The 24,903-nt window shown below is 39.4% G+C and overlaps 1 protein-coding gene across 9 annotated transcripts in view; it reads left to right on the top strand.

Annotated features, from left to right (window-relative positions):
- The window catches only part of CELF2 (CUGBP Elav-like family member 2), a 540,383-nt gene extending 532,893 nt beyond the window's left edge, over positions 1–7,490 (top strand). For all 9 annotated transcript variants that reach the window (XM_053942011.1, XM_053942012.1, XM_053942013.1 and 6 more), the window contains 2 exons: positions 1,749–1,892; positions 6,712–7,490. In XM_053942011.1, coding sequence (XP_053797986.1) covers positions 1,749–1,892; positions 6,712–6,839 — 272 coding nt within the window. In that variant the 3' untranslated portion in view covers positions 6,840–7,490. The remainder of the gene's footprint in view (positions 1–1,748; positions 1,893–6,711) is intronic.
- The last annotated feature ends 17,413 nt before the right edge of the window (positions 7,491–24,903 follow it).

Genomic DNA, 24,903 nt, shown 5'->3' with positions numbered 1-24,903 from the left:
AGTGAAGGCCAGCTTGATTTTTTTTTTCCTAACTATTTTAATTTTTCTCTGTTCATAAACATTCCAATCAACTTTAGGCTTATTTTTTATTTTTATGAATTGCCAGCATTCTTTTTAAAACACAATGTTTTTGTTATATATCTTGTATCTGTTAGTAGGTGGTTAAGTTCAAGTGAGTGAATTCCACTACTGAATACTGACAGCAATGTTTTGTCTCTTACCATGATTTCTGATGGAAGAGTCTGGAGTGGCTGAGGATAAACAAGTACCAGAGAAAAATGCTATGTAAATATTAAATGCTGAAGCACAGTGAACTCCCTTGTGCATATGCTCGTAAATATTATTTAGCAATTTTTTTCCCCTACTATTTAAAAGAACATTATTTGCTGGGATTGATAATTTATTTGTGACAAGAAGAAAAAGTTCCAAGTGACAAGTTTATTATATATTTTTTTTCCTGCCTCCTCAGAATTACTTTTTTTTTTTTAAATCTAATTAATTTATCTCCTTCTTTTGGGCAAACTTTGCTACCTTTTCCTTCAGGCTGAGAGAGAGCAGCCAGTCTTATTCTGTGTAGGAGAGGTGAGGCTCTGTGGCTCTGTTGCAGAAGGAACTCTGTAAATCTCATGAGCGCTTTCCTCTTCCTCTCCAGAAAACCAAGGACATCACATCTGAGCACATTTAGGTTCCATTAAGCAAGGGACTATGTAATCAGGCTATTTTAGGTGTGGTTTTAGCAGAAATGCTTGTTCCCTTTGTGTACCACTTACGCTGCTGGAGTCTGCATGGAGGCCACATCTGGCTCCATCACATATCACACTCTTCCTGGCATCCATTGCTCCTTTCCAGTGTGTTGCTATTGAGCTAGGGGAAAAAAATAACCTATCAGTACTAGGATGAATGTTTTAACCTACACCTTTAATAATAAATGTCTCAAATCTTTTCTGTTAGGAAAATGTTCAAAGCACCTTTGAGTTTACACCTTTGTTTGCAAACTGAACTAAGTCTAAAGCCACTTAATTGCAACCCAACTACTTAATTTTGAACTTCTTTAAAATACTTGCTTTACAGAGCTTCTTCCAGGAGACAGATCTTTCTATGGGGGATTTATTTAAAAAAAAAAAAAAAAAAAGCTCATTTTGAAATGAGTCAGTACAAATTTAATTCTCAATGTCTTTTTCTCACTGACTTCACTGACTTTTAAGTCACAAGGTGTGCTTCTTCTTACTATTTTTATTCCTATCTGCACCATTTTCTTGCCCTTCGAGTTTAAATCTGTGTTACTCAAATCTGAGCTCACCTCCTTATATTTCCATAAGTTCCTTCAACTGGAATTAAACTAACAAATCCATGCAGGTGTTGGAAGCAGCAGAGGACTCCTTGTGCAGTTCTTGGGGCATTTTGAGAGCCAATACATTCTGTACCTGTTTTCCTAAACTTAATTATACTGAAAGACACTCAGGTAAATTGAAGAAAGAGGATGAATTTAACTACTTCTGTAGTAGAGTTATGAAATAAACACTTTTCAATGTAAACAGTTTTCAAGATGGGATGCTCTCAAGAGCTGCATTTCAGCTGTGCTCCTTTGATGATCCACTTGCTTTTGTTCCTTCAGAGTTAGAAAGTGAAATGCTTTCTGACCATCAGCTTCAGTAAGTATTATGGAAAAACAGATTAAATGTAGCACTTGTAATAGCTGTTTTCATACTTCTTTTTTCTTTTTTTTTTTTTTTTTTATTTTCCTGAAGGTCCAGAAGGGGCAAACCTCTTTATTTACCACCTCCCCCAGGAGTTTGGAGACCAGGACATTCTGCAGATGTTCATGCCTTTTGGAAATGTTATCTCTGCTAAAGTCTTCATTGACAAACAGACCAATTTGAGCAAGTGCTTTGGTATGTCAAATTTAATAAATCCAATACTAAAAGCTACATGCACTATACTGAAAAGGGGCCAGGAAAGAAAATTAACAACAATGTGAGAAATGTCATGCTGGAAAATCATTCCAAAAATAATAGACTGTTAATCCTCAAATGAGCAGGAAGATGCACAGACAAACTACTTTTAACTAAAAATTGGAAATGAAAAAAACCAATAATAATCTTCCAGTCTGACATCTCGCATGAATGTGTCAAGTACATGAAACTAATTATACCCTGTGTGGGGGAATGTCATTTAGTATACTATTAAATTGCCTTATTATGGATACCTAATTATTCTCTATTGTATAGCTGAGCCACTTAAAAATGCTCTATGTTTAACCCATTGCTTCTACATTACAGGAATTTCTTTCTTCTGAATTAAGTACAAGATTTTGCAATTAGTGACTGAATGGTGTGTACATGTAGTTCAGAATATTCTGCAGACAGTTGATGTCTAGATATGCAGCTCTAGCTGTTGTGGCTGGGTTCCAGTGTGTTGTGGAAGGTGGCATCTCCCTTACCTTAGGGCAGGGATGAAGAGAGCCTCACAAGATCAGTGTCAAGTTTCCCAGAAAATACTTTGAGCTGTCAGAAAATTAGATCACAGCAGAGGAGGAGATGATGTGTTGGTATAAAAATAGTTTTAGGGTTGATTAGGAGGGCTGATGTCTTTGGAACAGCAGAGATGTACCAGTTCAGTGCTTTGATGGAGTGCAGCAGAGAATGTGAGTGAGTGGTAAACTTTTGAAGCGTTGGTCTAATAATTATGGTCTTATGCAAGACACAGTGAGGATTTAGTAGGAGGAAGGAATCTCTTAAACATGAGTTTTGCAAGGGTTGATACAAAGTACTGGAATTTTCTTTAAAATGGCAATTCTTTCCCAGAGTAAAGGAATGTGCCTGTATATATGACAAAAGAGGATTGGAGAGTACACTTGGAAAGTTGATTCAGTTCACAGAAAGAGTGTAGCATTCTGTCTGCTTTCTCCCACAGTCTTTCAGCTAATTTTTGAAGCATTTAGCTCTTTAGGCTTTACAAAAAATTATTCATATCTAGACCAGTATAGTCCAGCCTGTGTCTGCAATGGGTTAAAGCAGTCCCTGAGGCTCTTGCAAATTTGAAAAGTGGAATTGAAATGGACTCCTCATTGATCTGGAGCCAGTTCTGTTAGTATGTTGAGGGTTACAAAATCGTTGTTGAGGTCTCCAGGAATCTTGATGAAAAGATAAATCAAGCTACGTTAATCAAAATGCAGCAATTGTGGTGACTGCTGAAAGAATGTAAATCAGTTTGGGCAGGTGGCTCAATTCATCAGATCATTTCCCACACTTGCTTTTTGTGCATTTTCTTTTACTCTTTGATTACCTTCTTACACATTTGCCTGGGTTTATGGGACACAATTGTCTAACTTAGTAATGCACCAGAGTTATCTTCTTTAAGGGAAAATGGAGGTGTCGACACCCAACGGACAGAGGAATCCTCTGTCTTTTCTGTTTTAGGCAGCTTTCACTGATATTTCCATTTCTCAGTCTTCCTTCCCAGATATTCTGCCACCAGGGAGGGAGCTCTGCTTTAAAAACAAAAAGTAGAAGTGGCAGATGAAGCTGAGTTTTCTGATTCAGTGGGTGACTACTTGGTGATGCTGCAAATCACAGGCAAAGCCAGAATTAGTCCTGCTAGCTTAATGTACTGGCATAGTCTGCATGCACCTCCTCAGCTTTATTAGCAAGAATTGTCTATTTTTTTGTTTTGGTCCTATATTTGTGTTTCAAAAAGCCTTTTTTTTTTTTTTTTTTTTTCTGTCCTCCCATCCAAAAACTACAACAATAGTGCTTTTCTTTGCTGAATCATTAATGGTCATTGCACTTGGTACAGTTTGGGTTTGGGTTTTTTATTTGTTGGTTTGGTTTGGCCTTTTTGCCCCTAGTAATTGTAATTGTAATAATTTGTACATGCTTAGGGCTTCCTACTCTGGAGTTTCCAATCTCCTGCCCAAAGGAGGAGGAAGTCAAATTACAGATGAGAACAGGTTGAACATCCAAAAGGTGTAAAGATTGTCCAAGTCTGTCTGGCAGAAATGGGAAGGTTTATTCTGAGTGAGTGATAGACAGTGATGAATCTTTATGCAAAACTGCTTCACAAAATGAAAAATTCCCTTTCTTTGCAAAAAAAGGACTTAGGCATATTTTCTTTTCTTGTCCAACCCCAAATGAATGCTCCAAGGATTAAATGGTGATGAGGATGATAGGACAGTGTGTTTACACCTGGAAGTGCTCTTCCATGAGTTCTCACAGGCTCCATGGGCTTTAGTTGATTCAGCAGACAAAGGGTTTCACTCTTCAAGCTTATCTCTTGCCTTTCATAAATGTTAGAATAAGAAAAATGAGATCTGTAAGTAAGGCAGAGGAGGAGGGACCCAGTTACATCAGTGCAGAAATGCAGTCAGCCATTTTAGCAAAATTGTAACTAGAATGATGAAAATTATTTATCCTGATTATAGAGATACCCAAAGATCTAAAACAAAAATCAGAATTGTCATGACAGGATCTTTGAGAATTAATAAGAAACATCATTCCAACTTCATGTAACCTGTGGTTTAAAATTCAAACAAAAAATGATGAATGGGTCCAATCAGAAAAATACAAATAAAGGGAAGGAATTCTAGATTCTTCAATAAGCTTTATAAATGAAGATTCTCAATAAAGGAAGATGAGAGTGTAACAAGCTAATGCAAGTATTGCATTCTGTGTAAAGAGACAAATTGTGGATCAGAATAACAACTGAATGACAGGGGCTGATGCCAGTAGTGTGCTTCCTGCTCTTCATTCACCATCCACAGATGCCAAGTGACTAGTTTAGATCACTTGCTTACTTTCCAGGTGGATAAAACTAGGTACGAAGGAAAGGAAGTACAGTGATGATAAGTTCATAGCAGTAATATGCACTTAAGAGAATAAAGTGGAGGTCAGGAAAGCTGTAGAGGGAAATGCTGAATTGTCAAGGTAGGTAGAAGTAGCTACACCTCAGCTGTGGAGCATCTGCCTGGACAGTGCTACAGCTGCCTCCCAGCTCGTGCTAGTTCCCTTTGTTATCCCTGAGCCAATCCTAGAGCCAATGGAAGGAGACACAGGACGTAGAGCTAAGATAATGATTGGAGTCATGTGAACAGACGTGATCTCCTAGAACCAAATAGGGGAAAGGAAGAAAGGAAGAGAGTGACGAAGTTCCTCAGGAATTGGCAAAAAATTTAAGAGGGAATGATCTCAGGGAGAAAGTGAGGAAGTGGCAAGAGTTACTAAAACCAAGGAAGGTATGGAGGAACATTTATTATCCCTTAAGGAGGCAACAAATAATCAACCACAGGACAATATGGATAGAGCATATTGGCTTTGGCCAGGAGAAGGTCTGCAGAAGTTTAAACGAGAGGTGATTTTGAGTGGAAGGAGCAGAAGTTAGCCTGAGTTGTCAGAGAAGAGTCTTAACTTAGTTTGGTGAAGTTAATTTAAGGTGAAGCCACGGGATGATCTATGAAGGAGAACAGCTGGACAAGGATACCTTGATAAGGGGGGAAGATTTTATGCTGTGGGGAAAGCATTATAACACTGACTCTACAACTGGAAGAGGGCAGCAGTGCAAGAGCTATAAAGGATAGGTTAAAGTAATAGTAAAAATAGGTCATGAACCCAAGTACACAGACACTAAGCAAAAATTAATGAAGCTGACTGAGGAAAGAGAGGCACTGAGAAGCCCGTGTGTTAGGACTGAAGACAAAGTGTGTGGCATCCATGCTTTAGGAGTGTGGAGGGATATATGTTAAGGCAAATTCAAGTGGAAAGAAGAAGGAGCATTTCAAAGCAGATGCACAGCAGCAGGCTGAGTGCAGTCATAATTAGCCCAAGCTGAGGCAGAGCAGCAGTTAGGTGAGCTTTGCAATTACAAGTGGGAGGCCCAGATATGAAAATGAACCTTGAGCTTCCAGAATCAGGGAGATTTGAATATATTATGAACAGAACATTTTCAGTCTCCCAGGGAAAAGAAATCTGAGCCAGGCCAGCCATTCTGAATTACCCAAGCAAGCATTATCCTCCTAGTTAGTGCTCACATGCGAGGAGCAGATCTTGGAGTTCTCATCACACCCTACCATTGTCTTTATGATGCTGCTTAATTTTGATGTTTGCATACCTCTTTGGGGACCAAGAGACTGAATTAACTAACATTAAGGTACTCTGAGATCTTGAGCGGGAAGGAGCTGTAAAATTACAAAATATTAACATTGCAACTGCCCTAGGCCGAGCCCAAGGAGATGAGTGTTCCATAGCACACATGAACTCACACCCAGGTGTGCCAGTGGGTTTAGGCAGTTTGGGGGTTGATTCTGTAACCAGGCTTGCTGTTTCAGCTTCCCTTTTGCAGACTGGCCTAAATAGCACTTCCTAATAGACTGGGAGGTATGTAGATACTACACTGAAAAGTGTTACAGTAATAAATATCTTCAATCTCTAAGATAGGTACCTAAATAACAAAATGGAAACTGCATTGCACCAAAATTGGCCAACTGCATCCCAGCTAGTAAAGAAATATTATAAATGTAAAGAGGATGGAAGGAAGGATTATAAACATAAAAGGGAAGCCGGGGAGGAAATGGGATATGAAAAGTGATCAAAGAACTAATTGAAAGCCAGGTGAATGTGTCAAATAAATAGCAATCATAAAATTCTAACAAAATGCCTTCTGACATTTGTTCTAACCTAGAGCTGACTTTCTCTCCCACCTGTGTTCTGTGTCTCGCAGGTTTTGTTAGCTATGACAATCCGGTCTCTGCACAAGCTGCTATCCAGGCTATGAACGGCTTTCAGATTGGCATGAAACGCTTGAAGGTTCAGCTGAAACGCTCCAAAAATGACAGCAAACCTTACTGATCTTAACCCCAGATGCTTACTGCTCTTATTTTAGCTTTCTTAGGGTAAGTCCCATGAGCAAACCTGTCCTCTGCAGGGGGGTTAAGAAAGAACATAGAGCCAACCTTCACCAAGGGACAGTTATTTTTACAGTTACCACTTCCATCTCCCCACTTGTCCTTACTGCACTTGGCTCCCATTTCCTCGCCAAGTAATTACTGAGTTGTGTTACTGTATTTTGTTTTGCAGCATAATTTATCTCCTTTTCGAAACAAAAATAAACATCTTGAAATTCCAAACAGCACACACACACACACACAAACACAAAAAAATGTGCAATTTAACTCTGTGAACCCTGGTGCCATTAGCACACAATAAAAGTTGTTTTCTATGGATGGATCGTATTTTACCAGGGTGGCACCAGCAGTTTATAGGTTAAACAAAATGGCCTCATGCCAGTTGAAGCACTTATTTTGCAACAAAAATTGAAATAAGTCTTTCCACTACATCAACTTGTTTTTTGAGAAGATCTGATTTTTTTTCAGTTCAAATCAACGTATTGTTATATATTAGTCTGATTTTACACTGGTCGTCTTTATATTTCTTTTTTTTAAGTTCTTGTTTTTTTGGAAAGGATTAATGTAAAAAAGATTTAGAGATCTGTTTCTAAAGCTACAGGGTTTAAAATAAAAAAAAATAAAATAAAATGAGTGACAATACTTGATGTTTCTTGAGAGATAAATTTAATAATAATAAAAAAAAGAAAGCCACAGGCCTGTAAATTTTATTTGTAAAAAGCATTTCTATTTTTATACAAAATTTTTACTGCCTCAGAAATAATGGAATTTATTTATTGCCTATTGTTAACTTATTGGATACCTAAAGAGCAGCTCTCTATGCTAGCTAGATCCTTTGAAGTAGTCTCTAGAGTAATTGTGCCAAGAATGGGCGCTTTTTCACTGTTGAACCCTCCACCCTTTGCAGTTCATGCTTTTATCCTCTTGTTTGTATTTGTCTGGTTATTTTGTTCGTAGTTTCCATTACCTAGTTTAAAGTTCAGTTGTCTGACCCTTTCCCCCCCTGCCCCTCTCCCTGTACCTTTCTGTTACATTTGTAGAAACTGGTTCTTTCCTCTCTTTTCTCCCCAAAGAGGAATCCATTCTCTCTGACTCCTTTCAGATGGATTCTTTTGGGGTTCCATTGTGTTCTTGTTGGCAAGTATTGTAAGTTAATGCAAATTATGTGAACAGCTCGTAGGCTCTACTGATAAAAGATTTGCATTAGTTTTCTCCTGCACCCATAAAAGTGATTTTGTTTGTGCTGCATAGATTCTGTGTAACTTTTTTCCTCTTCCTTGTTTTTTCCCTAGACATCTCCATGCCCGTTAGCCCATCGTTTGCCTAGCATGTCCCTGTGGCGTCTCAAAAAAAAAAAAGTTTCATCGTCCCGTCATTGTTTCTGATGTCTTTCTGACCTCACATCATATTTGGTTCTCCTACTGACCTAGTTTGACCTTTGAAATTTGCATGTGACCTCATCTAGCTATGAATTCTGGGAAGTCAATGTGAAAAAACATTGCTGCATTCATGCAAGACTGAAATTTATTATTAGATAAATTAATGATAGGATTTAAAAACAACCTGTGGCAAAATGTTTTTTCTTTCTTTCCTTTTTTTTTTTTTTTTTTTTAGTTTTGGTTTTTTGGTTTCCTTCTTTCCTTGGAGTTTTTGTTTGTTTTGTTTGGGTTTTTTTGTTTTGGGTTTTATTCTTGGTTGATTTTTGGTTTTGTTTTTCTTCATTTCGTAAAAAAAAAAATAAAAAAAAAAAACAGACTTGAAAGTATTATACAGGGATTGGCATTCTGCCTGGTCACTGGTGACAATAGCAATATGTGTCCAGAGGCACAGAATGTTGGTTTCTAACAGACTACTTCCAAAACAGTTTGAGAAATAAAACTGTCTGATTTTAAGTCTCTAGAGGTCTGTAATAGTTTTTACATTTTTCAGGCAGTGTAAAGTTTTTTGATAAGGCCATTTTAGGTGGCTCACTTTCTCATTAAAGTATATATATAGAACCACTTTTTGTAGATTAGTATAAGAAAATATTTACCCTGTTTTAGGGCAAATGCTACCTACTTGTGTCACCTTTTGCTGAACTGACTCACAGTTAGACAATCCATGGTTTAATGCACATGAAATTACCTATATTTTATACTGTTTCAATGTACAGAAGAAAGGTTACTGTAAAATGTGTTACGTTGGTGCTTCTGTGAATTAAGTTGTGGTTTCATCATGAGTCTTATGGTCTTAAGTGTTCTATGTTTATAAAAAGACAAGTTTAAAATTGGTTTACTTGAACAACAAGAACAAAAAGAAGATTCAAAAAAAAAACACAAAAAAAAAAGTTGTTTGCTTAAAAAAAAAATAATTTCATGTGAAAATGAAAAAATATTCCAGAATAAGTTTGTGTTGGCTTGTGACGCATTGATGTCATTTTTTTATTGTGAACAATTTAGGTGTGTTTGTGTTCAGCAAAATGTGATCAGTTTTTCTTTTAAAGAAAAAAAAAAATCAGTGAGACTATAGTGCCAAATTCCAAAGGTACTTTCTTCCTAGAGCTTCAGTGTGTTTCTTGTGTGAAGTAATTTGATAACATGGGTATTTTATTATGTGTTTTGTATAAATCCCTAATATTTAAAGAAAAAAAGAGGTTAAAAAGTTTGTTAACTTGCTATCCTGTGGTCTTGTTGCCTGAAATTGTTATTGTTTGTTATTTCTCTTTGATGTTTTTTGTAAAACATTGTATAAGTGCCCATGTTTCACTTTTTTAACCACTCTGCACACATCAATGCTGTGAAAGCAAACCTCACTATGTATTTTCTTCATATTGTATGGAAACCTCTAAGGTGAGAAAGTTTTGAACTTTTAACCCTTTCCACCCAGAGCTGTCTTGAGTGTTAATACCTTTTATACATTCACCATTTTGCTGTTTATTTTTATATATATATCTATATCTATAAATATATATATACTTAGTTTTTTGTGGTTTATTTAATACATGGTTGAAATCAGAACAATGCACAGGGCAGATCTGAAGGACAAAAATATTTTACTGCTGTCTAAATTTCTTCTGTATCTATAACTAAAATTATTTAAAACCGTAATTAACTTGTGGTTTTCCTTTTTAGATTTTGGGGATTTTGTCTTTTCTTAAAGAGCTTTTAATATGCTGCTGGGATATGCTATTCAGTATTAATAAAATAAAAGAAAAAGAAAACAATTCTTTAATTATCTATTGTGTGAGCCGCTCCCAGCCAGGAGTGGTCAATCCACCATTTGAAAACCTTGAGGAGAAAAAAAAAAAAAAAAAAGAATAATAATATTTTTGTAATTTAAATAAATGAACTTTTGCTTAAATCAGATGCACTAGATCTTCCTGGGTGAAAATTCAGTGTGCACTTCAGTTAAACTACTTTTTATGGATAAAGTTTACATACACTGTAATGTTTGGTGTTATTTGCCATTATTTGTCACGGCAATATATTGGCTTACTCCTGCAGACACTCGTACAGAGAGGAGTGACTTTACTCGTACCCATGGTCCATGGGAATATCTGTGTGACTGATGTGGGTGTTTGCTGGAGGAAGCTCTTTGTAAGGAGCCAGAAAAGAGATGCTGGTAGCCCTTTTCACTGCCTTGTAAGTCTGATTGGGTTGCGTTCCTACCGCACAAACAGTGACCAACAACCAAATTCGGTTCTTTGCCACCGGTTCAGCAAATTCATTGCCAATCCAATGTGTGTGAGCAGCAGTACCTGCTACAGGTCATAAAGTGCCATAACTTCTTCCACCTCCTAGTTCTATCTGGTTATATCTGAAGCCACCTAAAATTAAAATCGAAGCCCTATATGAGCAACATCAGCTGGTGCACTCTTGTCTCTCATCCCCAACTTAAATGCTTCTTTATGTAGAGCCCTGGGATGGAAAGGACTAGCCTCTAGTGATGCAAAAAAAGTTTCCTTCTTATAGCACATGCACTTATAAATAAATGATCTATACTTTTCTCACGTTTTTACTACTGCTGGGGCCTTCCTACACCCTTTGAGGGCTATTTTGTACTACTTGCAGCAATTGTGCGTATTCAAAGTATCATCTCACGTACGTTATATTATATATATGTACATATATATATATATATAATATGAGATCATCATTTGGATTGTTTAGAGACTGTTTCACTAATTTTTCTCATTGTACCCACCGTCTAAATTTCCAAAGCTTTTGTAGATGCCCTGGTGTGTCCTGTGGGTTTTCCAGCCCGGTTAGAGCAGTGATGCCTCTGGTCCTCGGGCAGTGTAACTCGACACCAGGCTGCCCTGAATTACTCCACAGGACATTGGCTTAGCAGTGGGAGACAAGGAATGTTTCTGTACTTCCAGGCAACTGAGATGAGTCATTGCTTAGAAGAGTGTCCATCTCTGGAAAAAAAAAAAATTTAAAAATTCAAAAATAAAAAATAAAATTCAAATACAAAACCAAAAAACCAAATAAACACCTCCTGGGAGGCAAATTATCTACCAGTTCTCTTTCAAAATAATGAAAGGAAAAAGCTGCAAGGGTGCAAGGGCCTAATAAGAGAGGAAGTAAAACAAGGGAAATTGCTTTACAAAATTCTAATCAAAAGACTAGACTAGTTGTTTTACCAAACAAATTAGCTAATTGCAATGAAATGGCAGTCCTCAAAGGAGTAACAAGTTCATCTTTCTTTCACCATAGGGGTTACAGTTCCTTGGCTTGTGCTACTCTGGAATCATTTTACTGTTTCTGTTTTTATTATCTTAAGTGCTAATTAACAAAAGGAAAAAAATATCCTGTAGTTTCATTACCTTTTTGGATAATGTCATACAAAAAGAAAAAAAAAAAACAAACCTATGTATTTGTGTTTTTTTCGTGCTGTGGGAATTGTTGTTTGTAGATTAATAATACTATCATTTTGTTTAGAATTACAAACTAGTTTTTAAGTATTGTCTGAGAAAAGCCAAAGTTAATGCAATCTAGTGGAAACTGTAAGACCATTTGAGTATTGTTTCTGTTTTATTGATGCATTTGGATTTTGTTGTTTGATGGAATTTGAGCCAAAAAAAAAGAACAAAAAAAGGCAAAAAAAAAAAATAAGCAAGGCTTTCCTATTTCTACAACTTGATTGTACTTATGCATTTTGTACCAGTGGAACTTTTTATACTGGAGATTAAAAAACAAATGGAAATTTTTGTGGCTTACTCTCGTGGGCCCCCTCGATCATGACTGATTTTCAAGTTTGATTTCTGGACGGTAGAGAGAGAGTTGGTTTTGTTTTGAGAATTCAAAACTTTGGCTTGATTTCTTTTTTTCCCTTTGCTTATATCTAGTGTTTAGAATTTTGTCTTAACAAAAGCGGTAAGTTTCACTTTTTATTCTGTATCGTGCAGTTACACAATAAGGTAATTAGAATTAGGAGTACTCGGTCACTTTGCGTGGATAAATGTATTAGTTAAAACGTTAGGGGTTTGCTTTTTTGCTGTTTAGATCAGAGTTTTTTCTGATTCTTCTGTCCTCATTGTGAACATAACCGTGTAGTTGAAACAGTCAGACTTATTTTTGTAACGTATGTTATTGTGTGATGCAGTTTTTTGCTTCTGTCTCCAATATTAAACCATTTTCCTAATACTTGTCTCTCTACTTTGTGTGTTGTATTGTTGGTGGTCATTCTGTGTTGGTAATACATCTGCACACCTCACTGTTTCACGTGCCTGTTTTTTTTTTTTTTTTCTCTATTTGTTGGTTGTGTACAAAAGATACAGTCGATTCCACCTAAGTGAATAGCTGATTGGGGGGCAAAAGAGGATTTGTACATTTTAGACATGTTCTGGTTTCTTTGATTTTTTTTTTTTTCTCTTCCTCCCCCTAGTCATGCCTTATCACTTGGATAATCTCTTGGAGCAGGAAGCATTTTAAATTAGTTTCCTGCAAAGTCCTATTGAAGGTAGCTTTTGTTAGCCTTCAGACTGCAAAACCTTCTGCACACAAACACACAGAAGACACCTGAAAAGATTTTTTTTTTTTTTTTTTTTTGCTGTGGCATTTCAGTCAGTCTGGAAAATGTGGATTATGGAGATCATTTCTTCCTAGTTGTTAAAAAAAAATAATACTCTGCCACTACATTGCAGAAGCATGTGAAACATTCAAGAAAAGGAGGATATAGCCTTGGGATTTTTTCCAAACTGCACAGTAATCTGATGGCATATGGCATTAGTCAAACTCTCCCTAGAAACTAATCATGTCTTAACTAGGGCTGGGACAGCCTGCAAAATCTTACCAGGTGATCAAGCTTGTTATGTGCAGTTGTACATATAATACTTTTAAAAATATAACAAAATCTAAGTGAGCACAGGAAGACTTTCTACTAAAGCCAGTGGAAGTAAAAAAATAAAAAAAAAAAAGAAAAAAAAAGAGAGAAATAAATGATGGAAAAAAGATTCTCCGTTGTTCCAATGGATGATACTTTTGCTGTGGGCTTACAAAGCAGATCATTCTCAGCATTGGCTGATAGTATTACACAAATCTCAAAAGGGACTAAAGAAATACCATAGCACTTTTTTTCTCATTATTTTTTACACTTGGTTCTTAGCTTTTTTATTCTTTCCTTTCCTATATATTTTTCCTCCTCACAAGATTCTCTCTGCTCTTCCCCAACCGGTGTCTACCACGATGAAATAAAAGCTGCAAAAGAAAATTCTATGTTGTTCTGGTTTACAGAAAGTCTCTTCTCTCCTCTGATCGCAGATACAAACCTTAGAATTTGGAGAGGGGGGGAAAGAAAACAAAACAAAATGAAACCAACCAAACCAAACCCAAGGAGGAGAGAGAAGCACTGGTGAGTGCTCTCTGGAATTCAAGCCATACGCCCCCATCCCTTTCCTTTGTCCCACTTTCTGTGATGCTCAGGAATCGAAGACCACTTAAAAGTGCTCTTATGAGACCCAAACGACACTCCTCCCTTTTGTCTCCTCTCCCCTGGTCTTTCTGGCGCTCTGGCTTTGGCTCACACACACACACACAGCCCCATCAACACCGTCTAACAAGGTCCTGGCGCACTGGGTGTATCTGTGTGGTGTCAGCAGCAACGTTGGTTCCCGCGTTTGGAAGACTTTTGAAATTTTCTGGTGGCTTGTGAGTTGGCCTGGTTGTTACTGCTCAATCTATTTTTCTGACTTTTTTTTTCTCCTTTTTTTTCACTTTTCTGTTTCCATGAGAAGCAAACAAGTGATGAGTCTGGAGCCCCCAGTGAGCTCCAGTGCCGTCCCACAGGGTCTGTAATCAGAGGTCAGGGATCCAAGCAGCTCTAGGTTTAACCTAAAACCACAGGAGCCTGTAGCAGACAGCCCAGGCAGGAAAGCAGAACCCGATGGTCAGATTATATCCTGGGTCTTTAACACCTCTAGAGTTTATGATCTCGATTTGGATAATTTTGACACCAGTGGATTCAGTTAAGTAAGTCTTGACTTGCATGATAGATAAATCAGAATTGCTCTCTGGGGTTTTTTAGCTTGCTGTGGATGTTTTCTTTTTTTTCTTTTCTCTTTTTTACCTCCAAACTTGGTCTTAGGAAAGAAACTAGAGCTTTGTGAAGGGTCTTTTCTTCCAAAAATACCACTGAAAAAAAAAAGACTTATACAGTTAGGTTTCTTTTAAATACTCAGGGCTGAAAGATACAGGGTTTTCTTTCTTTCTTTCTTTTATTTTTTCTTTTTTAATTTCAACAATGGGGGAAAAAATGAGTTCCTTAAAGCAATGCAGCTGAACAGTTTGTCCTGCTTAAACACATGCTTTTAATTTCAATTATGTAAGGCACCTTGCAGTGTTAGCAAAATGTCTTCTTTGTTAGCTATATGTGTATCACCATGGGAAATTACCAAACTGTCACAAGACTTGCTGATTAAAGAATAGCCTGCCAGAGTGTGTGTGCCTTTGCCCAGTGTGACTCTTAGGTATTAGGCTAAGGAAAACAGTTTAACAAAATGTAGTGTGAATCATTCCTGATAAGTGAATAAAGCATTGTGACCAAGCAATCAGATTATTCACTTATCAGGAATCGACTGTACTGATAGTTTGCCTGATCGTTTTTGTTCCTCATCTCTGTTGTAGTTTCACTACTTTGCTGTGTTCTGTTTTTTCTCTCATGCTCTTAGTAAAATCACTGGGAATATCCCTTTGTGTGATCATGAAACGTGCTACTGAGTAACAAATAAAAAAAAAATTTAAATATAAAAATGATATCTTAACAAAATCTATGCACTTGCTATCAGGAACACAATACTGGATGTGTCTTATATATATTGAACTATAATAGTATTCGATTTCTTAAATAAAGCTTAAGAAAGGATTCTGTTGTCTGTAAAATTTTATCAGCATTAAATGGAACAAAAAGATGTTTCTAGGATTGGGCGCTTTTTGTTATCTGAAATCTTCCTGGGTATATGGTCTTTAACCATGCCCAGGCAAATGTTAACTAATTCGCTTGATATTTCATTAATAATGGAGACTTTGAAAATTAGGCTTACTGAAATCTGTGGGGAGAAAAAGTCTTGCCATTCAGTGACTTGCAGCAAAAGATTCTAAGATGCAGAAATTTTGGTCTTTTTGTATTTGTAGAAGCAAACATGTTTGGTTTTGCACTAAAATCAACAAATAGCTAAAAGATGTGAATCAGAAAATGCTATAAAACAATACAATACTGTACTTTTTGGTATATGACTTTTTTTCCTCCTGATTCTAGATAGGTTTAGAATTAAAAAATGAAAACACATATGCTCAAAATTCGACAGATTCTACCCTGGAGGTCAAAGCATCTTTTTGGGGAAGATCCATGGCTTACTGTATGTTTCCTGTATTGAGCCTTCTCTTAAAAAAAAAAAACATCTTCACATCAAAACCCATGAATTGAATGGGAATCGAATAGGTAAAACCATTGAGTACACTGAAAAAAATTATTCCTTCAATGCCACAAAATTGTAGATTTTAAACAATCTGATTTTTATGGAAATGGCCATAATTCTTGTATTTATCAAGCTTTCAATAATGTCAGCCTTTGGCAGAAAGATCCAGGAGAATGAGGGGAGGGAGAGGGGTTGCTTTCTTTTTTTCTTTTGAACTGCATTACTGCCTCACTTTTCATATGCCATTATATTATCTGAAAAAAAATTAAATTGTGGAAATCTATCTGCTGCTTGTATCCTTCTATTCATGCATATTTAGTAAACATTACTGAGCTCAACATCCAGTGGCCAGGTGCATGCCAGCCTTGTAAGCCAAAAACACTGCTCCACCAGAGAGGTCACAGGGAAGATTTTCCTTGGTGGGCAGCAGGATGGTCCTGTCCATCCCACATCAGCACCGAGCTCAGGTGAGAACCCTGCCCTGCTTTTCAAGGGCTGCTGATGTAACACAAATATTAAATAATCACAATGATTAGCTCATATTTGTATTCCCTCTGATTTTCCTCATTAGCAGACTTGCTTTTTTTTTTTTTTCCATTAAAGGGAACTGGAAAGTTGCAGTCATTTTCTGAATCATTTGCCCCTGTTGATAACCTAATTGTTTTACATGAATGCTAATATTTCCCTCTCACACATTTATATCTATCAGCTAAATCAGCAGTAAAGTAAACTCTTCTGGGATACATTCCTATATCAATTAGCAAGGATTTATGCTCCAAAGCACCATTAGCATTAATGGGAGTGTGCTCTTTAGCATAAACTATTGGCAATAGGTCTGGTGGACTTTATTTCATAAACAAAGGAGCATTTGAATCTTAAGAGACTTGTTTCCTCAAGACTGCACTTCAGGGAGTGATGTCCCAGCCTCCCCGGCTGCTCTGGGGACATCTCACTCACAGGACATGCATAAATTCCTGAGTTGCCAGCAAAAGGAGACAGTGTCAGTTTGGAAATTGGGCTGACTTCTGGCACAAACTTTTGCTGGCGTTTTCCCTTCTGAAAACCTGCCTGAGAACACACCAAGCAAAATTTTCAGCATTATCTCCTGTCCCTCCAACCAACAGCTGGAGAAATTTCACTCTGAGCGTTGTGTGGTGCCTCAGAATGGAGACCACAGAAGGGAGGGAGGGAGTTTGGAAAGAGGCAGGAGGAAGAGCAGAGATGAAGCCCTGTAGGAAAGAAACTGGTGGGTCCATCATCAACTGTCAGCCTCACAGCACCACGGCTTTCAGTAGAGAGCTAGAGGGGACCAGTAAACCACCAAGTCTCAGCTTCCACATGTACGTCAACAGCTTCTCCCTCGCCCCATGTTTGATCAACAAATACACAACCAAAATATTTCAATCTTAATCTGAAGGCACTGGGAGCTGGGGCAAAAGTCCACCACTTCCCAGAGGTTCATGATCTACTGAATCCCTGCCCGTGCTTCTGCAGATGTTTTCTCTGTAGGTTTTGGCTTTGCTCAGTTCTGCTACGTTAAAGAGCCCTTCTGCATCTGCCATTTCCCCCCAAAGGCACTCATAAGCAGGTCTCAAGTTGCTTTTCGTCCCTTGTTCATAAAACAAATACATCATGCTCTGGAAGCATCCACACACAATAGTGGTTTTTTAGTCCTGAATAATTTGTGTGCTTTATTTCTGCAACTTTTTCTTTTTTCCCCCGACATTCTTTCTAAATTTGGGTCACCAGAGCCAGATACATTATTTCAACATCAAGTGGTGCAACATGCAGAAATTTAAAATTTCATCCCTACTCTACTCCTCTGAATGACACAGCCAGGGATAGCGGCAGCAGAGTTATATTCTCCAAAAGTAACATGCAAAAGCCACAAAACACCACATTAGCAGAATTATTTAGGATGCTGAAATCCCTCTGGGATGCATTGCACTCCAGGTTCATGTGTGTGTGGTCTGCTTGCCTGTTCTTCCACTTGAAAGCTTCCTTACAACCACACTGAGAGAATTTCTGTATAACTCTTAGTCTCCTCCAACATTTTCCAATGTTATCAGCAGTTTTGGTATTTACTTCCAAGTAATTATTGAAGATAGTCAATAGCATTCAGACCCCCTCTAAAAAAAAATCACTCTCCTAGAGTGAGTCTCCTTTGACAGCTTCTTTGTTGACATGTCAGCCCATTCTTAATCCATTTTATGTGCCTTGTATTGATAGGGTAGAATGCTAATTTTTAAATCAGAATCTGTTGTGCTGTCAAACATACAAAAGTCAGAATATATTTCATCTTTGCAATTACTTTTATCAGCCAAAACCTACAATCACATCAAAGAATGAAATCCAGTTTGACAACCCTTCCTCCCTTAAAAACATGTTGATTGGCATTAATTGTTTACCTCATCTTTAATGTGTTTATACCCGTATCAATATGTCCATTATTTTGCCAAATTAATGTCAAACTAGCCAACCATGGGCTGGGCCATCCTTCCTGTCTTTTATCAGTACATGGGAATGTCACATTTCCCATCCCATCTGGGATTCTGCTGGTGTGCTCAAATATGCCATGTCAATGGATCAGAGCTCTCTGTCCTATTCTCAGCCCCAGCCACCTGGGGCTACCACATCTTTAACAAAATGGTAGCTAAGTAGACTCTTACAGAGTTAAACCAGAAACCCTTTTATTCTTCTCCTGCCACGTGGGTATGTAAGAGGAGAATTTTAGACATTACGTTTCTTTCTGCAGCATAACTAGAAGTTTTTCCATCTCCAAAAGTTCAACAGTAAAATAAACACACATAAAGAATTTTTTTGTAGTTGAGTCCTGCCTCCTCATCCAGGTAGAGCTGTCCATTTAGTGTGGAAGCACAGGGCAGTGAATATTTGTTTATATGTGATATATTATTTAAAGATCAATAGGAAGCATGTGTGAAGGTAATAATACCCTTTCATTCACCATCCCCCTCTGAACAGACACAGCTGTTTTCATTGGTGCACATGTGAGTTCAAGCCCTGTGGCTTTGAAGGAGGCTGCAGAGAAGAGTCAGTGCCACCTGAGGATACCTGGGGCCTATTAGAGAAGAGAGGTGATTTGGAAATCAGAAGAAACCTTAACCAAATGGACCTGGTACTGCAGCAGCAGTAACAGAGGAAGGTGCTGTACTGTTCTGTGCAACAGCACAAGTGCTGTTTCAGGCCATGGTGATCCCACAGAGGTGTCTTTGACACAGGCCACAGAGCTGCTGAGCTGCCAATGCATCTGCTCAGGAACCTCAGCCCAGCAGACATGAGCTGCTGCTTTACCCTGTGGCCATCCTCCACCAGTCAGGGTAACAAAATGCATCCTGCATTTTTCCCACATGAAGCAGTGTGCTAAAGACCAGGCAGTGAGGGAGCTGTCTGGAGGTGTTGCTGACTTTCAGTGACTATAAGAGACAACAGGAGCAAAAGGAAGTTTTCTCAGTAGAGACTTCAAGTAGTGCCCCCAGTGCCCAAGGATACCCTGCTAACTGCTTAACTGCTGCCCCTGCAAAGAAGGGCAGTGGTGGGTTGATGGCTGTACTTGATAATCTTAAAGGTCTTTTCCAGCCAAAATAATTCTGTGATTCCAGAGGCTTGCAGACATGATGCAGGATGAATAGGGCATTTATGACCTCCAGCTTTCCTAGGCCGTTTCAAGGGCTCTAAATACTACAAGTGTAGGAGTCTGGTGCATCCAGATACTCAGCTAAGGATCCCTAAGCTTAGAAGAATGAATCTGTGAGCTGAATCCCACTTTAAGGCCTATATTCACTTTCCTAAACCTGGGTCATGTTGGATAATCCTGGGGAACTCAAATGGCATTGATTCCTGCATTTATTAAAGAAAAATTGAGCTCTAGGGGTCTAATTTGTAGACAGTTGAAGGTGAAATACAGTGAATCCTATTGTTAACAAATGAGCCCCAGGTGATGTCCCATAGGCCCTAAGTGGGAATTGTACCATACCAATAAAAACACCAGCTGCACTGGAACTGCTTTTTAGGGGATAGATGTATGCAGAATATCCCTCTGACAGGAAAGCCAGACCCCTGAGGACTTGTACTTACGTGATCTATAGAGCACCTCTGGCATTAGTTTCATCCTATTCAGCTTTTGGCCTTGAGGATCCCTAGGAAATGATTGCTTACATTTCTTGTGGATGTGGCAAAAGTATCACATAATTAGTGATACTTGAGTCTCTGATCCTGGTGTAATCATGCCACACACTTTAGCATCCCACATCCCCAAGCCATGTATCCTCTTGTTCAAGAGAATAATAAAATAAAAAGCAGAAAACTTCACAGACTCATTGGACAATTTGTTGCTTTGCTTGGCTGTCGTCATGGTGAAGATGTCTTTCCTGCTACCTCTAGTGTTGCAACTCATGCCCTTTCCTCTCACACCTGCCAGGTGCCATTGCAAAAAGCCCTGCTAAAACGTCTTGAGAAGCTCCCCAAAGACTCCAGGGCAGTGTGCCACTCTTAGATGCCCCCAAGCTGTCTCTGCTCCAGGCTGAACAAGCCCAGCTCCCTCAGCCTCTGCTGGCAGGTGACAGCTTGAGCCATGCTGGCAGCCCTCTCCTGAACTCCCTCCAGTTTGTCCATTACTTGTACGTACTGGAGGCACCAGAAAGTGGATGCAGTACCTAGATGTGGTATAGCACATCTTGGTAGGTTTTTTGGGGGATGGGAGGGTGATAATAACTCCCCACACTGTCCTGGCTCTGCTGCTCTCCATGCAGCCGAGGATGTTGGCTTGGTTTGCTGCCAGGGCTCACTGCTGGCTTGTGGTGACCTTCCATCATACACACACCCACCGCACGTCCCTTCCAGCAGAGTTCCTCCCCAGCCTGCCCATTCACAGCCTTTACCACTGCAAGCCCCTCTTTCCTCCTGGGTGTGGGTCTCTGCATTTGTCCTCCTTGAATTTCACACATTTCCTGCTGGCCGTCTCCTCCAGCCTGCTGAGCTTGCTCTAAATGACAGACCCATCCTTGGTCATCCCTCAAATATTTTGTGTCATCTGCAAATTTCACAGGATGGGACATGTAGTGGTGTTAAATATGAATGCTGTACTTGCCTTTGGTTACATTTCTCCTTCTACATGTGGGTGAATCTAAGGCAAGTCAAGGCTGAGGAGACAGGCACCACATTATGACACTATTCCCCTCTCCCTTTGCTTTAAAATGAAAATAAAATAAAAACAAGGAAATTCCAGGAGGAGCCAATAAAGGAAACAAGTAGTTCTCTAGCAGGCACATGTAACTACTCACACAGCCCATTCTGAGCACCCCTGGGCATCAGAACTGGAATATCTGCTCACCACCCTGCTGTGAAGCACACTCAGGCAATGCTTCACTGGTTCAAACACCTCCCAGTGCTTGTGGATGTCTACAACAGTGACAGAGCTGTGGCTGCAGCACTGCCAGGATGGCCAAGATCCTTGTCAAGGATCCTGTCACTTGCAAATGACAGGAACACACCCACCCACCCAATTCCCTTGCCAGCCAGTGTCAGTCTGCTGCAGTCAGCTGAAAACATTCTTCCTTTCCACAGGCATGAATACAACTTGTGGCACAAGGTTTTGGGCCTCCTGCTCTCCTGTCCTGACCCCAGATTTTTTTGCAATTCACCTTTCTCCAACACACCCTCAGCAAACCTTGGGTTTCTAGCAAATATATGGGTGGGGAAAGGGGAAATAGTAACAGCACCACTCAGCCAGGGACTGAGAACATGCTGGCTAGAAAGGTGCAAAGTCCTTGACCAGCATATGTGCAAGGAGACAGAGAGGACACTTCCTCCTCCCCTTTCCACATCCCAGGTTCCTATCCCAAACAATGGTCATACAAGCCTAGAAAATTGGGTGGCAAAGGCAGATTTACTGTCAGTTAATTTTTTTTTTTTTTTTTTTTTTTTTTTTTTTGCAAACACCATTTGCCAAGCTGTGGATCCTGTGGTCATCTTCATGGGCCTTACACAGTTAATACTATCACAAATTCCCATGTGAGACATCCCTCTTGCCTGTCCCCTTCCAAGCACCTTCTGCATGACTGGGAATGCTTGCTTACTAGACAGCTTTTCTTTATGCCAAAATATACCTTCCAAAAGAAAGAAAACCCATCCCAGCCCATGTACCTCCCTTTTAGTGTTCCTGCTTCCTGTAAAAGAGTTACAGCTGCAGCCAACTTCTGAACACCAGCAGTGGGGCTGGGGGTGAGCTGGGCACTGTAAGTGCTACCACAACTACTGAAATTGCATCCATGGTTGTGCCACAGCCTGACTGTTTATATCTTCAACATCTCAGCTTGCCACTGGGTCAGAACGTAATTTCTTTGCCATAAATCACCTCCTGTGCCTCCTGCATGAACATATGCCAGCCATAAATTCACTCCTGGTGGAACAGAGCTCCTGGATGAGAGGTCATGTTCCCAGGTGTGAATAAATGAAAAGTTCACAACTCACAGAAACAACACAGAAACAACACCAACCTGGCTTTGCATGGAAGGCAAACAGGATTAATAGGAGGGATGAGAGTGCCCCCTTCCCCTCCAGACTCATTTTCTTTGGCTCCTTTAGCCTTACTGTGTTCTGTTAACAGTTGGCCACCTCCCAGCTTGCTCTTCACTTATTTGTCAAAGTACACAAATATTCCCACCTAATATTTACCTACAGAAATATTCCTACAATCCCAGGGCTGTGGAGTTCAGCCTGGGGATTGGTGCCAAAATGTCTACTGAGACATTAGAGCTTTGGTGTGGCCAGCCCTCGGGCTCAGTTTACTTGAAGTTCTTGGTTGTTTGAGCATCCCTGTACACTGGGAATGGTGGAGAGGTATCACCACATGCAGGGCAGACCCCAACCTGACCAATTATGCACTGGAAGAAAAGGTTCTCTGATGAAGGAGGGCGAGGAAGGGTTCCTGGTGCAGAGACCTGGCTTTAGCATCCTGGCTGGGATGGACACAGCGCTCTGGGACATTTCTTCTGCAGAAAAGGAGCCCGTGTGCCCTAGGAATGCACTTCAGGGTTTGTCTAGAAATTTGTGATCTTCAGCTTTCAAGGTATAAGGAAATAATAACAATTAAAAAAAAAACCCAACACAACAAAAAACCTACCACCAAAACACAACCCATCAAACTGGATTTTGTACAGCAAAATCCACTCATGTCCTTGGGAAAGCAATTTGTGAGGAGCATTACCATCAGTGTGCTGGAAATTCTCCTGAGTTCTGTTTCTGCATATATGCAGGACTGCCTTCACCTGGGCAGCTTTCACCTGCTGAAGGCTTTTTGGGCACCCAGATGGCTGCAGGGTTTTTGTTCATGGTGCACTCACTACTGCCCATATTTCATGTTCGCTTGCCCAGCCATGCCTGGGGAACTGCCTGTGCACTGCTGCTCTTTCAGACTGACAGGCATCAAAGGCACCTTCTTCTGAGCAGAGCACTTCAAGACCCCAGGAGGAACTGTGTTATGCCTTCCCAAATTAATATGCAAAAGTAAGCAGCATGGATAAGCCACGGGGCACTGCAGTTCTCCTGTATCCCTTTTACCAGCAGCCTGGATTTTATGCTTGGAGCACTGTTCTTTCTCCATTCCTTGCCTCTCAACTGGTCCTCTCTCATCTCATTCCCATTCCTTTCCTTTCTATGAGGAATTCTTGGTCTCTGCTCTGTATTCAACAAGTGTTTGAAATGAATGAAGGAGGTGATTAATTATTTAGAATTGTACAATGGAATCTAACTAGGTGCACTGGGAAGGAATTAAGCAAGAGAGACATAAAGGCTGAAGATCAGGAAAATATTTCCTTAAAGTGAAATGTAATAGAGGGCAAGCCTGCCTCTGAGGCAGCACAGGAAGTTTCTCCTCCCATGGGATTTCAGATTGCAAAGAGCAGAAAATGGTCTTTACGAGGAATCCTTCTGGGACAAGGCTAGCCAGCCCAAAAGACTACATCTGTCTATCCCTTCTAGGCACAACGGTGGGACACAGTGTGTGAGAAAGCACTGAAATGAGAACACAAAGAGATTTATTCATGCTGCAAACTTAAAATGCAGTGGGCAACTTCCCTTCAGCGCAAACAACTCCTTTTATAACCTGTTTGAAGAGTTTTTTTATATCTCCTTATTACTCAGGTAATTAATTTTCAACAATGAATGCGAGAGGACACTGCATTAACACAGCAGGTAAATTTGGGAAAGAAAAGAAAGAGCACTAGCCCCTAAAATGAGATTTATTTGTGAAGACTACATCTAAGTTTCTAATGGCACTCTGAGCAAAATCAAGGTTTTCTGCTTTCATTTGCTGGGCTGTCTTCTTTCATTACAGAGTGTCCTAGCACAAACTGATCTGCCACACTCCTGAATCCTTTTATCTCTCATTAACTCTTTTTTTTTTTTTTCTCATTGATCACTTCCTTCTCATGCAAAGACTTGATATGTTTAACCTTCATAATCTTCCTACTTTGCAGTTGTGGGTCTGTAATTACAGGCTGTTTGAGGGTTCAGCCAGCAAAAAATCAAGTTGTGCTAATTGAACAAAAATTTGTATAAAAACCTTCTCACTGAAGTGGTCATTTTGCCCTTTTTTGAAAAATTTTACAGCTCAGGAATAGCATGCAAACTTATTATTTATGTGTGTTAGGATTATTTTCATACAATCATAGAATCATTAAGGTGAGAAAAGACCTCCAAGATCGTCAAGTCCAACCTTCAACTGAATACCACCATGCCCACAAAAACATATTGTGAAGGGACACAACTACTCAAGTTTTTTAACACATCCAGGAATGGTGACCCCACCACTTCCACTGGAAAACCTCTTCTAGTGTTTAACCACTCTTTCAGTGAAGAAATTTTTCCTAATAGCCAACCTTGGCCCACTGTGGCTGCAGATGAAGTTGTCCCTACAGCAGGTTAGGCTGCATGCTGTGGGAACCCAAGGGAACTGTGAGTGACCAAATGTTGGTTTGGGAGAAGCCCATCATTAGAGGACAATTGTCTCATGTACAGCAGCGTGACATTTTACCACTACAAACATCCAATCCTGCATGTCTGAGGGAATAATTAGAAAGGCAGAGCACAAGAT

Source organism: Vidua chalybeata, chromosome 5, assembly GCF_026979565.1.
Source record: "Vidua chalybeata isolate OUT-0048 chromosome 5, bVidCha1 merged haplotype, whole genome shotgun sequence".
NCBI classification, from domain to species: Eukaryota; Metazoa; Chordata; class Aves; order Passeriformes; family Viduidae; genus Vidua; species Vidua chalybeata.
This window is presented reverse-complemented; position numbering and strand designations above follow the sequence as displayed.